This window comes from Hyalella azteca, unplaced genomic scaffold (assembly GCF_000764305.2).
Source record: "Hyalella azteca isolate HAZT.00-mixed unplaced genomic scaffold, Hazt_2.0.2 contig17914, whole genome shotgun sequence".
Lineage (NCBI taxonomy): Eukaryota > Metazoa > Arthropoda > Malacostraca > Amphipoda > Hyalellidae > Hyalella > Hyalella azteca.
Genome location: NW_025947678.1, coordinates 32,287 through 48,211, shown reverse-complemented (window position 1 = coordinate 48,211; position 15,925 = coordinate 32,287). Strand labels below are relative to the sequence as shown.

The 15,925-nt window shown below is 37.8% G+C and overlaps 1 protein-coding gene across 1 annotated transcript; it reads left to right on the top strand.

Annotated features, from left to right (window-relative positions):
• Positions 1–4,979: 4,979 nt before the first annotated feature.
• Positions 4,980–14,781, top strand: LOC125179480 (blastula protease 10-like). Its single transcript, XM_047885432.1, has 9 exons — positions 4,980–5,077; positions 5,795–5,862; positions 7,019–7,145; positions 9,628–9,754; positions 11,673–11,807; positions 12,677–12,775; positions 13,735–13,891; positions 14,139–14,297; positions 14,704–14,781. Exons 1-9 carry the CDS (start codon positions 4,991–4,993, stop codon positions 14,705–14,707), a joined length of 963 nt encoding a protein of 320 aa, XP_047741388.1. The 5' UTR covers positions 4,980–4,990; the 3' UTR covers positions 14,708–14,781.
• The last annotated feature ends 1,144 nt before the right edge of the window (positions 14,782–15,925 follow it).

Here is a 15,925-nt window from a genome sequence, read left to right as displayed (position 1 = left end):
ATATATATATAACGTTCAGAGATTGAAATGCCCCCTCCCTTCCCCCCATAAGGGGGGGAAGGGAGGGGGCATTTTTTTAAGCATTTTTCATATTCGGCCGTGTCTGTCCCGAACGTCTAGATGTGTATAAGAGACAGCCCCACGATCGCCCCAAGCTCGACGAGTAATTTCACAAGATTCCATTTCGGCGCTTATTTCGCTACGGCAACCGGAACCTAATGCGGACATAGAGCTTCTAATTTCCCCGGCCATAAGAACCTGGGGCGTCCGTGTGCCAGCGGCTGACAGGTCTTCGAATTTCGATAGGGTTAAGACTAAAAAAAGTTTTTGCGACATGAAGCTAACACGCGCTTTAAAAAAATGTTTTGGAGAAATATTTGGATAATTCTCATTTATAATTTAAAGGCATCATACAAGTCTCTCTGAAGATCAGGCTAGTGAGTGGAAGCAAATAAAGCATGGTTTTTATTCGTACGACCATCCAGGTTTTACAGCTTAGGTTTTTTGTTGCAATCATGACTGTACTAATTACTGATTTATCTGTGTTCTAGAATTTTCGAGCTGACGATGGAGCTGGACTCCGAAACATTTTCTTTAAAGATACTATGAATTTTTGTAGAGTTTTCTTTGCTTTTAAGTTTTTAGACCATCAACAAGTGATTTAATCGTTAGCAATTAATATTGAGCGTATGCCAGAAGGATGGAAATTAATTACAAAGTTTGCAAATATTCTCTTAGCATTTACTTTGGTAGTCACATGAGCTAGAAGTAATTTCCTCTTAAACGTTCCAGGGATTAATTCCAATTATTGATTTCGTTTACTTTTTAAACTCTAACATGTTTCCACTATATACACAATAAAACTAAGATGTACTGTATTTTTTCAGATAATTTCGTAGAAAGGATATATTTGTAAATTATTTTATTGTTATTAAGATCAGACGAGTTTACGGTGTCCTGTTAAGGAAAAACGAGAATTTCAACACAAATATCTGGTAAATGACAAATAAATGTTAATATTCAAAATTAAATCAAATTAAACACATATTTATCAAAATTAAATGAAAATGACTTTCCACTCCCTGTACCCCACTCTTCCATTCCGGCCATTTCATCACTCGACGAAGTTCCGTTTTACTTTAAATCATTCTCATATTAATTCATCTTCTTTTAATTCTTTTACTACAAATTCTCAGGGATCATATTTGTACACTTGATTCTCCCCATCCTCACTTCACCTCCCCATCCACACAGTATATACGGAGAGCGCGATCAGCTGTCATCATATTGAGACGTTTTCTCTTGTCAACTGGTCAAGGTGAGCTCTGAGATCTAATGCCTTTATTGATTGTCTGCCCTAGAATTTAAGGTATAATTTTAATACAATTCAATTACAAATAATACAATACAAGAAACAACAATTTACAATTACAACAATTGTAACAATTGTTAACAATTTACAATTACAAGAAACAACTTTATGGTTTGACCTCTCATCCACGATAGTTCAATAAAATGGTTGCTCACAAATTTGCAATAACGTGATAGTCTTCTTTCTCGCGAAAGCTTTTCTTCTTTCAAGCATAATTTTTACTGCACTGAGGATGCTGTTGCACATTGACGGTCGTGTCGTTCATTCGTACGGCTGTTTCGATTTCCGTGTCGTTACTATTTACGGCTGTTAATATAAGATATTTTATTTTATTGGGTGCTTATCTTGAAGTTAGGGAATCATGTTGAATATGGTGGCTCAACATGAATACTCATTATGTAGGTGCTTTTTTATTGACTTTTTATTGCTTTATGCTTTTATATGTAGGTGCTTTTTTATTGACTCAACCTCTACTCGGCCTTGAATTCGCCAGCCAAAATTCAAGTTCAACCTGCCTCACGGCTCGCCAACCAACTATTACTTGATAAACATCGGTTTTTCAAACTCAATCACTCAATCTATCGTAAAAATGTCAGTAATTATTCATATCACAATATTCCTGTCTCGATGAATATTCCATTTCTGAATGAATATTATTCCTATTCATTCTATTCACGGTCACAAAAGTTTTTTGCCTCGTGACTCATTGCGTCTAATTTTTTTCGTGTTTATGTTCATGGCGCTGAGTTGATGAGTTACTGGGAAGAAAGACATGCAATAAAAAATCGTTTCAAATAAATTCAGCAGTGACTAAATTAATGTACATTGATTGCGTTGAATATCGTGTGCAAGGCCCGGCCGCAAATAAACATTTTTTTATTCATCACATGCATCAATAATAAAATAATGAGAAGAACATACGTAGGAAGCAGGCAAAACTTTGCATTTTAGTATTCAGGTTAGGTTATATGCATCCATGCTGCTCGATACTCACGATTTGGTAGAAATTACATCAACAGGAATGAAATATAAGTTTTACGCTTAGTTGATGCTTACAATAGATTATCACGGAGTATCTTATAATCTCTCTTCGGCATTTCTCTCAAAAAGTCTGTCATTTTACAATGTACATTTTCATATAATATATGGTATAATATAATTTTTATAATTATTGTGTATATAATATAATATATAAAAATTATTATCTTTTTATAATATAATAACCTTTATATATATATATATATATATGTCTACATGATTACTTGAGTTATAATAATATCGTTTACGAACAAATAACACAGGCAATTGTCATTGTAAGTTAAGAACTAATTTTTCTGCTCATCGAGAATTCGTATCGTTCATTTCGAATCATCACTTGCGTAGTTCTACCCCAATTTATTGTAATGAATTACGTTCATGTGTATGTATGACAATATCTTACACGATCGTTTTGTTTTCTTCAATAGTTGCAGCGAAGGTTGCCAAAATGGTTCGACGAGAGACGCTTCAAACGATCCTGACGCTCTGCCTCTGCTTGGTGAACATTGATGCCGCTCCAATGGTAAAGTTACTCGTTATTAACTTCCCAATATATGTATTGCTGCACATTCAAACTATCCATTTTAAGCATAACTTCTGAGGGATCAATTGCGCATTCGGAGCTGGATAATTTTTATGGAAATCATTGAAATATGCTCGGTGCAAAATAATTGTGTAATGTTTCAAAAAAACTATTAATAAACATGATATACATGTAATACGTGCAAAAATTCTTCTATGATATAGGTAAACTGTCTGTAATTAAAATACCTGCACTTTGCAATGCTACCATATTTTAAGGAATACAGTAATCGAGAAGAAATACAGTTGATGTTACGATATAGAATGTTGATCAGTTGATGCTACGATATAGAATCAACTAACGTAAACCCCTAATTAAAAAAAAAAATAAAACCTAAATTACTAACGTAATTTATTTTAGCTCGAATTAGTGGTTCACTTTCGCAAACTTCACGCAATACAGAGATTTTTACAGTCAAATGAAATACATTTAATTTCAGTATGAATTTCAATATGACGATGAACTTTATTTAATTTAAAAATGTTTTTCAGGATGTGCATCGAAGAGCAGACGGATCCGTCTTGCTAGACGACATCCTGTATTCTGCGGAGCAATGGGACAGTTTTCTTGATAAAAACTTGATATCAATGGAAAGACTTTGGCCAAAAAAGGACGGAGTTGTGAATATTTTCTACAAAATATCGGATCGTGAGTTAATCCCAGCTTAAAGCGTTGCAAAATCAATTGCATTGACTATAGTTTCTTCACCTTATTACAACACATCTCTTTAACTTCACTTCTTCTTTGTCTGTTTGTTTGTCTGTCTGCTACAAATCTTGTAATTGAAACTTAACACACTTCTACTTATCCTCTCGATCTTAAATTTTGCACACTTGCGTAAAGTTGGAGACAATAAATGAATCAAATGACAAAATAAATAATTTTAGAATAAAATTTTTTTCCAATATTAAAAAAATTAAAAAAATAATTTTGTCAGCTACGAATCTCATAATTAATATTCGACACACTTTTACCTGTCCAATTGATCTGAAATTTTGCACACTTGTGTGAAGTCGGAGGCAATGCATGAATCAATTGACAGAATAAATAATTTTGAAAAAAACTGATATATAAAAAATTGAAAATTTGATTTTTTATCATTCGAAAATAAAATGAGAAATTCATTGTACATCTTTAACATTGGAGACACTGGATTCTTTAGAAGTGTTGTCTTTAAAAAGTAATTTTTAAACGTATATTATTCATTTTCCTTTCGCATTAATGTAGCACGGGAATGTCACGATGCCCGGTAAAAAATAAATGAAATTTGGGAATTATTTTTCCAATATAATTTTCTTGGATTACGTCATCCTGGATCTGTTCAACCGGAATCCAATTAATAATTTCGAAATTAAATAGTCTGAAAATAAAGAAGGACATGGACAAACCCTTATTTTGCACGGAAGTCTTAATCTTTTACTATTTTAACCACTGAACTTCTTATTCAGGCTTCAAACATTCAAACTCAAACACAAAATTTGATAACTTACGAGTACAAGATCTCATTTATTTGCTTGTTTCCGTGTACCCAATGAACTACTCGTTGAACTTGTATATTGTGAAAGAAAATCTAACAAATGAGCAAAACTTTAAATGTTTGACAATGCTACGTGTAAAATAATGAAATAACGCCTGTCCTGTCACAAAATTTACTGAGCATTCAATTATCAGGGCCTATACTATCAAAAAAAGTTAAGAGATCGTAACTTCATCAGCCAATCATTGACGGCTTTTCAAGCAAAATCTACCAATCACAGACAAGAAAATAGAGCGTAAGTATACGATCACTTAGCAAGTTTTGAAAGTATGGCCCCTGTACTATTAACGGTGGTATGTGCCTAATATCGGTCTTGTTATAACCGTTTCCAACCTTTTTTATCTTTATTTCGGCAGCGAATTTGAACGTAACTGCATTAAATTTGGCGATCGCTGCTTGGGAGGCCAAGACGTGCATCACATTCTCCATGATGTCACCGTGGGCTGAGCCAGCCGAATACATGAACTTCTTGCTCGATAAATCTTGTCACGCCGGCTTAGGTTACTGGGAGGGTCAACCTACAAAAGTCAGCCTCGCTAATTGCCCAGTACGTGCCGCTGTGAACGATGAATTATCTAATATTTTAATAACATGTTTCGTATACTTCAACTGTTATCAATATTGATTGAAGAACTAGCAACAAGTTACGACCGTCAGCAAAGCACTTGCACGTAAATGCGACTTAATTGGCAACTAAGGTTTAATTGGACTAAGGTTTAATATTAAAGCGATAACGGTCCCAATATGAGCATAGGAAGATATTTGAAAGATTGTCGAAGATATTTCTTGCATAAGACCATTTATTTCTTGAAGTCAAAATCTGTTTCAATTGACTGTAAGACAAGGCGGAAACTAGGTTTCATAACATTAAATCTGCAATTTAGCATTTAGTTATTATGTATTTTCTTGAATATGACGAGTATCTAATGAAAATTTATGAGTTGATCATTTACTTATAATGTATAAATACTTATATTTGATTATTATTTAAGTATAATAACAAATGTGTACCAATTTGAACATATCCCATGCAGTTTTGTTATTTTAATGAGGAATATTATTAAGTAAGAACTAATTATTGAATATCCTGCAAATGAACGTGAGTCCTGAAATATGGATATTTATGGCGGTATCTTAAACTGAGTGATTCATTGAATGTAAAATGCATTTCAATAATTAATATGCACATCAAGGCTCATCCCAGGTCCAATATAATGACAGATATTTTAATAATAGCAGTGAGTTTATGATGCTTTATTCACAGGCAAGGGGACCAACTCACGAGATCGGCCACGCATTGGGGATAGAACACGAACAGTCCCGAAGTGACAGGTGTGTGAGAGCCTATGAACGATTACGTGATGTGAGGTATAGAAGTGCATGAATTAAGCGGTCGATATTGGGAAGGTAGTGATAGGAGCGCAAAATTTCTATTACAATAACGGATCATATAAATATATTGGCCATTATAAAATGTAACCATTAAAAATGCTTCCTAAATAAATATTTACAAGCGAAATGTACACGCATGACCAACATTTCTATTTAACTTATTACCTAACATTCACTGTATTCACTTATTTCCATTTGCACGAGGACGTATTTTAAACATCGATGGCATATACAATACTAAACTGAATTGACAGATATAGTTAAAGTCCCCTTAGATTCACTTTAATAAAAACGTAATAAATACATAATCCATTCAATCCTTAACAATGACAAGCATGAAATTTTGTTCCTTCGAAGCTTGATGAATTCTTACTGCACTGCCGTTGGGCCATTAATACAGACACGCCTTTTCTGTCAGTCCTTCTGCCATGGCGCAACAAAACAATTTGGTGCCACACTCGCCGAAAGTTCCCATTATACTTTATCCTTAATTATGATATTCTTTACTACGGATCCTCGTCAACGGTCAATTGCAAGCACACCACGCAAGTTTTCGCTGGTGATTTCGGAGATTTTTAGGAGACTTTTTTGAGATCTTCCACTTCCGTGGTATCTTTCCTAGTTTTTCAGCTCACTTTTGGCCGTTTCTGAATTTTATTTATGACCTTCATTTTCGGCAATACATTTTGGCACCATAGATGTTTTCGTTATTTTATTATTCACTTGTACCTATGTAAATTCTGAGTGAGGCGGACGCGCATTTTCTTTCTATTACTTCCAATTTTATTGATCAACTCCCATTCAAATGCATTTAAGAAATTGAATCAAACATGTGCTGAATCTTGAATATGTGACTTTATCAGGAGTTTAATTTTGAATCCTATTTGAAGATAAATCCCAGAAATTAATATATTAAAATTCTGCTTCAAATTCTTGAAAGCTTCACTTATCATAAAATTATTTACAGTATGAACTCTAATAAGTGTGTGCGATAGCAAACACTATCGATGTTTTTAAACAATAATATTCCATAATGATTATATGGTATGGGATGGGCTGCTCAAATACTCGTAATTTATTAATATTTTATTTTCAGGGACGAAAACATCATTGTTTTCATGGCTAACGTTAAGCCAGAATCTGCAAGTAATTATGATAAAGAACCGACCATCAACTTCAACGTCCCTTATGACTACTACTCTCTTATGCACTACCGTGAACGGGTTAGTATATATATATATATATTTACACACGTGCGATTGGTGACCAGAGAATTCGTTAGTTTATATTATCAGGGAGTGGAACTTTTCTTCAGATGACGGTAGATAAAAAGGCGAGTTTCAGGAAGTAGTTTTTCTTTATTAACGACGTTTCGAATGCAACGAACATTCATTTTCAAGTTAGATGAAGCATTAAACATTGAAATTTTGGTGGAAATAAGTACATAATATAAGTAAATAGGATACAACAGTAAAATTTTTTTGGACCAAAATTACTCGGGAAACTCTTTCAGAGTTCAGACAAATCCGGTAGTCAGAAAATAGATAGCTGGAGCTCAATCTGTAGAGATGAGGGGTTCAGCTATCGCCGGTCGATTGTTGTCGGGCCACTGCATGATCACGATGCTGATGATTACGTTCAGCACAATGCGAGTGACGGTCTGGTTGTGAGCTTGTCTCGCGTGGTTCACCTGTCTACCAGTTTGAAGGTAGCTAACGAGATAGCGGCTCGGTGTTTTGGTTATTAGTCCAATCTGTCCGATGCTGTCTAAAACATGAAGAAGTCTACAACCTTCTTTGAAGCAAAATTTATAGACTACGCCGGCCTCTCGGATAACTTCCGCGTTTTTGCAGGGGCCTTTGTTACGTTTAGTTTGGAATTTGACATTGTTGTCAAGAGTGTCACAAAGCCTGTTGAATTCATCGACGATTTTGAGATGAACTTGCTTGTTAACAATGCGTTGAGACCTGGCATGGTAGTGAGCTTGTCTCTGGTGGTAGGAGAAACGGCAGTTCAATGTCGCAGTTGTCACTCCAATAAGTCCAACGTAATCCATAACGCGAAGAAGTCTACAACCTTCTTTGAAGTAAAATTTATAGAATACATCGGCCTCTTGGAGAACTCTCGCTTTTTTGCAGGAGCCGTTGTTCGGTATAGTCCGGGGCTTGACTTTGTTGCCAAGAGTGTCACGGAGCCAGTCGAATTCATCGACGATCTTGAAATGATGCTGCTCGATTGTAATACTTTGAGACCTGGTCTGGTTTTGAGCTTGTCTCTGGTGGCAGGAGAAACGGCTGTCCAATGTCGTAGTTGTTACAGCAATCACCCGAATGCGATCCAAATAATGAAGAAGTCTACAACCTTCTTTGGGGCAAAATTTACAGATTACACCAGTCTCTCGCAGAACTCCCACTTCTTTGCAATGGCCATTGCTCAGTATAGTCCGGGGTTTGACGTTGTGTCAGGAAGTAATTCTTATTTATTAACGACGTTTCGAATGCAACAAACATTCATTTTCAAGTTAGAAGAAGCATTAAACATTGAAATTTTGGTGGAAATTTGTACCTACATAATATAAGTAAATAGGAAACAAATGTAAAATTTTGGACCAAAAATTACCCGGAAAATTCATTCATAGTTCAGACAAATCAGGTAGTCAGAAAATCAATAGCTGGAGTCCAATCTGTAGAGAACCCCTCACCATCAAAAATTGTTAATAAAAAGCACGCTCTGGTCTTCAATCAAACCAGTATATATATATTACAATAGCTTGGCAAAATTTGTCCCTTTAAGCAGGTTTCATTGAAGACCAGAAAATTTGTTTTATTGACAATTTTCTTATTAGTTTTTTCAATCGATTGAACAAAATTTTTCGTTTGCACTAGCTGGTAAACCAAAAATCAAATACCGATTGACATTTTAATTCTTTAACGGCGTTTCGAATGTTCCTATCATTCATTATCAAGTTAAAAGGCGCATTGAGTGATGGAAATTGGGTCGATATAAGTACAAAATCAAGTAAATAGGATACTACTCAAAAATTTAAATTGTTAAAAATAATTACAAAATCACAGAAATATGCAGATAATCAAGAAATAAAACGCCGAAAATTGCTCCGAAAACAGTCTCCAGGTTCTGACAAATTCAGTAGTTTGAAGGTTGATGGCTGGGGTCCTATATCCTTATTGATGAGGGCCTCAGCTATCGCGAGTCGGTTGGCGTCGGGGCATCGTATGACGACGCTGGTGCCTTCTTCCAGCACCGTAAGGGTGATGGTCTCGTTGTGGGCTTACATAAGGTGGTTCCTTGGTCCACCAGACTGTACTCTGAAGGTGGCACGTGAGACGTCGGCTTAATGTTATGATATAGTCGGCACTGCACATATTTCGATTTTTGATTAGTTCCTATTTACTTGATTTTGTACCTATGTCGATCTAAATTCCATCACCCAATGCGCCTTTTAACTTGATAATGAATGATAAACATTCGAAATGTCGTTAAAGAAATAAAAATGTCCATCGGTACTCTGATTTTCGATTTACCATTGCAAACGAGAAATGGTCGATCTATTGAAAAACGAATAAGAAAATTGTCAATAAAACAAATTCTCTGGTCTTCAATACAGGTATATATATATGTAGTATGACTAAGTATTTTCTTATTTGTTGTCATGAGTAATTTTCATTTTGCTTTTAACTCTTGCAGAGTTTTGGCATAGACGGCAAACGCGCGATGCTTGCTAAAGATGCTCGTTTCCAAACGCGCATGGGAAAGGGCACTAAAATTACACACTGGAACGCCAAGCTCATGAACACCATGTACGGCTGCATAGGTGAGGCCTGTTGAACACAGTGTATCTCTGCACAGGTGAGGCCTGTTGAGCACAGTGTATCGCTGCATAGGTGAGGTCTGTTGAGCATAGTTTATCTCGGCACGGGTGAGACCTGTTGAGCACTCTGTTGAGCACGGTGTATCGCTGCATAGGTGAGGTCTGTTGAGCATAGTTTATCTCGGCACGGGTGAGACCTGTTGAGCACGGTGTATCGCTGCACAGGTGAGGCCTGTTGAGCACAGTGTATGACTGCAGAGGTAAGGCCTGTTCTATGTAGATGCGGATTTGGTGGAACAGTTGGAGGTGGAGGTGAAGCTATAGGTAAACGTGGAGCTAGAGATTGAGCTGGAGATGGAACTGGAGGTGGAACTGGAGGTGGAGCTGGATGTAAAGCCAGAGGGTGAGCTGGAGGTGGACGTGGAGGAGGCTCGAGATCGAGTGAGGCTAGGGCGAAGAGTGGTGTACTACAGGGAACGGTACTCGGCCCAATCCTCTTCCTCATTCACATCGCCGACATAGATGTGGCAGTGAAACACGCCTCTGTATCGTTATTCGCGGACGACACCAGGATACAATTGACCATAACGGACAGGAGAGACTGCGAGAGGTTGAAAGAAGACCACGCGGCAATATATGACTGGGCCCAAGTGAACAACATGCAGTTCAACAGGACCACGTTTGAGGTTTTGAGATACAGAGGTAGCGGAAGAGCGGGTATGGAGCACCGCTACCTAGCACCTGGCAACTCGGAAATCGAAGAGAAGCGAATCGTTCGCCATCTAGGAGCGTTGATGAATACTCAGGTCAATTTTGGAGATCACATAACGGCAATAACCGCAAGAGATAGGCGACTGATGGAATGGATCTGACGGACGTTCAAAACAAGAGAAGCAGAACCGATGATCACACTCTTTAGAGCCCTTGTAATAACAATCCTTGAATACTGCTGCCAGCTCTGGACCCCGTTCACACTCGGCGCAGTGCGGCAACTGGAAGGTGTCCAGCGAACCTTCACTTACAGGATCAGAGGGATGGAAGAGTTGAACTACTGGGAGAGGTTAATGCACCTGGGTCTGTACTCACTGCAGAGGAGACGACAGAGGTATGTCATTCTGTACACATGGAAGATATTAACCGGAATGGCGCCAAACTTCGAGAGCGAGACCTTCAGGATTGATACACATCACAACGAGAGAAGGGGGAGACTGTGCAAGGTCCCCACACTACGTAACAGATCTGCAGTCAAATATCAATCCCTGCTGGAAGGATCACTTTCCGTGGCATGGCCGAGGCTATTTAACGCCCTACCAAAGTATCTAAGAGAGGGGGAATTCACCCAGGAGACCTTCACGAGACAACTGGACGTGTTCCTGGGCACAATCCTAGATCGACCTCCCCTGCAACACTACCAGCGGCGAGAAGCAAGCAACAGCATCGTGCATTAGCTGGCCCAAATGAGGGCGGATGAGCGATAATTAGAGGCGGCGATCCATCGTGGCCAGGGACTGCTACGTCCCAAACAAATACCAAGGATACCAAGAATAGCAATGAGCTTAAGGTGGATGTCATTCATTGATGGAAATTGTGGCATCCTGCCCTAATATCCTATAGTCTAGTTACGAAAACGTCTGCTTGCCATTTATTTAGATTTCGTAGTTATAAAGAGATACGAATCTTTTTTATGTATACGGATTATTATCATTATCGATACATATCCGACCCTTATTAATAAGTATTCATTAGTAGGATTATCAAATAATGATATTATTTCATCACTTTCTGATAGTTGTAAACACTAAGCAAACAGGGAGCATATTCGTGGATATGGTCACGTTTTCATATGATTAATTCATTTTCATGTACGGGTTATTCACAAGCATTTGTTCATATACATTCATTTGTTTATCTCTTGTTAAAGACGATTGGTTGAAGGCCTGCAAGAAAGAGTCTGAACCCTGCAAGAACGGCGGCTACACGCAGAAGGACTGCAGCTGCGCGTGTCCTCTTGGCACGACTGGCGACAAGTGTGAGAATCTCGTCTTGAGCTATAGAGGTGAGGCACGGAACAGCATGGAGATTGATGATGACGATCATGAGCTAATAGAGGTGAGGTACGGAACAGCATAGAGATTGATTATGAAGATAATGAGCTAATAGAGGTGAGGCAGGGATCATTGATCATACAGATTGATTATGATGATCATGAGCTAATAGAGGTGAGGCACAGAACATCATAGAGGTTGATGATGACGATCACGAGCTATCGAGGTGAGGCACGGAACATCATAGAGGTTGATGATGACTATCATGAGCTATAGAGGAGAGGCACAGAACATCATAGAGGTTGATGATGACTATCATGAGCTATAGAGGAGAGGCACAGAACATCATAGGGTTGATGATGACGATACACAAATGATAGCAAGAGTGTAACGCGATAGTCCCTAAAATTAATGTGATCGAGTATCGTTTAGTGGTCCTGATCAGTCACTCCTACAACCAATGATACTGAAGAATAGTCGCACTTTCTTACCAAAAGCATGAACAGAAATAGGACATGGCACTTTTACTCCATACATATTGTCTCCATATTGTTTGTATCTGTGTTCTAGGTTTTGAACTGACGATGGAGCTGGACTCCGAAACGTTTTCTATTATAGGAAATGGTGAACTTTTTGGCTATTTTATTTACTTCTATATTCCTGGTAAATTTGCGATTTAAGCAGCCAAGTGATCTTAATACTTAACTCAATCATATGTTTGGATGTTACAGAATATAGATGATTAAGGGGCCATGAAAATAAATTCTTGACTTTCAATAAACTTTGATGTGATTCAGACATGATACACGCCTTAACTTCCTAACAATTTTTATCTATCGTTTACATATCATCGTCGCTGAACGCTCGCATTTCAACACAGATGCTCTGATAAAGCAGCTCTCCCCGTACACTTCCGTCATCTCAACCTCTGGTGCAGTGGTCGTCTCTCCTGGCTACCCCGACAAAGGGCCATCGACCGGTATGTAATTCTTAGCAAGTGTTTTGATTGGGGATTTTGTATTGACAATTTTTCATGGTGCTTCAACTTCATGTTCGTCTCTCTTGGCTACCCCGAAAAAGGGCCGTCGAGCCGTGTGTAATTTTTGGCAATTGTTTCGGTTGTTACTTTTTTATTGACTATATTTCATGGTGCTTCAACTTAATGAGGAATGAGTTATCAATGTAATATAAATAACATTCAATGTTGCATTTTCACGCCAAAATGACTTTGTAAACGTGACGTTGCGGCTATTTTCCTTCTAAATCAGTTTTCAACGTGATTCAAACGTCCTCAATGGAGGTTGTTTCAGCGTTGATTCGACTAGAGAATACATAGTGGGTTGGTAGTATGACTATGAACATAATTAATGAGACGCCGTTGCATATTTTCAGTGAGCCTTTTGTCAGTAAACTCAAATTCAGTCCCAGCAAGGTCAGTTGTACTGAATCAGATGGATGAAAATTGAGTACATTGTTATTGCGATACGTGTCAATTGGCGTATGAAATGATCCGCTCATCTTACTCGCCGGCTGATCTGCGTGACAAGATGCAGACGTGACCGAATCGTTGTATTAAAATAACGTCTGGACTGTCTAGATACCATTATAGTGACCTAGGCGATTATTCTGTAGCCATTTTACATATGTTCATTTGATATCTAAAGTCTACCGTAATCTAAAACGTGGTATTCAACTGAGGCCAGCTTACCAACAATTGAATAATAATTACAGCGCTGCATAAAAATGTATTACGGTTAATTTTCTATCTCTCACACGAATAAAATAAATAAATCATAAAAAACATTATTTCTATACTGTCTTTGTTCTATCGAGCAAATGTATGGCCTAAAAATGAATATTTCTATTCTGTCTGCGTTCCATCGAGCAGCTGTATAACCTAACTAAGCAAATAACTCCTATGTAATTTAATTTCTCCAGAAACGCAGTACACACAGGTTTTCCGTGCCACGGAGTGCCAGCGAGCGGTGGTGAAGTTCGACGACTTCGGAATCCAGCCGCGCAATTCTAGCAATAATCTCTGCGGTTCCAGCTTCCTGGAGATCCGCTCCGACGTCTCCGTGCCGGAGGGGAAAATGTATTGCTTGTTTTGTCCTGGTTCTTGATTCACGTTTCAATTAAGCAAATGCATTCATTCATTTGCTCATTGCCTGTTGCGGTGTAATATCTTTCATTTTCACCAATTTATCACGATTAAAGTTCAAAAAATTCTATGTATTAACAAAGGAAAAAATTTCTAAAGTTGTTCAACTTAAAGGATTAGAAATTATTTGTTTGGTCTCTATTATGGAAGCTGTATTAAACTTTATGTGACTTTTTTTCAGATTTTGTGGTGAAGAAATCAAGAAAGGAACAGCATTCGAAAGTGATAAGTCAGTGCTCATCCTTCATTACACGAACGGAGACTACACTAAACATGGCAAGGAAAACACATACAGAGGCTACAAGGCTACTTTCACCACCGAAGCCATACCCAACTGCAGGTAAGAGTTGAAAACAGCGGATGTGTTCTTTACAATGTTAATGGTGAGATATGGATTAGTCATGATGTTCCAGAGAATTTTTAATCATGTTGATAAAATTCTCTAAATGTTTAAAAATATTCCAAGAAAATTTTTTCCTGTGGTATTCGAGCTAAATAAGGAATAAGCAACGTCATTGTGTGGCACTCGTAAAGTAAACTCCTATTTTGCAAGCAATCCTATCCCGATGAGGTTAGGTGTTTGGTTCTTTTGTAAACTGCCATCTTATGCCAGATATATGCCCATAATTTTCATGTCTACTGTTACTAGTGTATTGTCCATATTCTACCTGTTTTATAAGCCTGTAGTAAACAGATGTTTCAGTTTGCAGGAGTAAATTGACAAATTCTAACTTCTTGTTTTACAGTTGATGGGGTTTCATTCACCGGCTGGAATGTCCTGAGAACTGAAGACCACAAGGAACATTAAACGAATAGTGTTTTGTTTTTGAAGCGTGTGAAAAATGACTTGCAAGTTCTATTCTTGTTTCATTTTAATGACCAAACTACAACTGGCGATGCTTTGAATTTCCTTGTACAAGACTATCCTAAGGAAAACTTGTTTGAAAGGAGACCTTTACTGTGCTAGGATATAATTTCGATCTTCAAGAATTTCCTACTCTCAATTCCTGTTTTCAATATTTTTTTTTACAACAAATCCTGTCATCATTGCGAATCTTTTGGTAGTGGCTTACGGATTAATTCAGTGCGTACTGGAGCTCCTCTATTAAGGCCCGTTCACACTAGGGGCAACACACGGGCGTCAAGTGCCTCACCGCCCCTCTGCGTGCTCTTCTTGTGGGCAACGAAGCGATTGACGAGCTAGCGATTCACAGGCGCCCTGCCTCATGCAACACAAGCGCCGCACTCAGTGGACGGCTGTCTGTGGTCTAGTCACTCTAGCGAGGTTGTTTGTAAACGCTGGTCCTTCACTATGGCAACTATTGCCACACTTGTTTGGACTCGCTCTCTAGTAGAGTGGCTAATTTATCATTGTAGAGACCATGAATGCCTGTAGAGAGTTCAGTCAAAGGAGTATAAAAGTCGAAATGCAAAAGAACAAGCTCTGGTGAAAATAGTTGAAGTTCTAAAAAACTTTTGTGTACAAGTCACCATCATTAACCAGGTTCGCAAAAAAATTCATACGTTGCGTGCGCAATTCCATCGTGAAATGAATTTCATTGTAAATAAATTCCATCGCATGTGAATTCCACCTCAATTCCATCATCCTGCTTCTGGATGAGTGTTTTTTTTTAGCAGACTGTCAAACAAGTCCACTGGCAGTCTAGTAAAATTTGGAAAGTCTGATGCATTCGCAACTGATAATTCTTTGAAAACGTAATTGTCAATTTGTTCGATAAATCGGACATGTAAGTGTAGCGGAATAATTAAAGCGTGAAATAAAATTCCGTTATCTTATCCGCCTAACGCTGACTTGACAGCGATGAAGGTCAAAAAAAAAGAGGATCCATATCACAATTTATTCTTATCTTGCCAGCGAAAATCCTGCTCATTCGGGATTTTGTTAGAACTTGTCTAACTAAACATCAAATACAAATGGAAATCAGATATCAAATTTATAACTCTAGG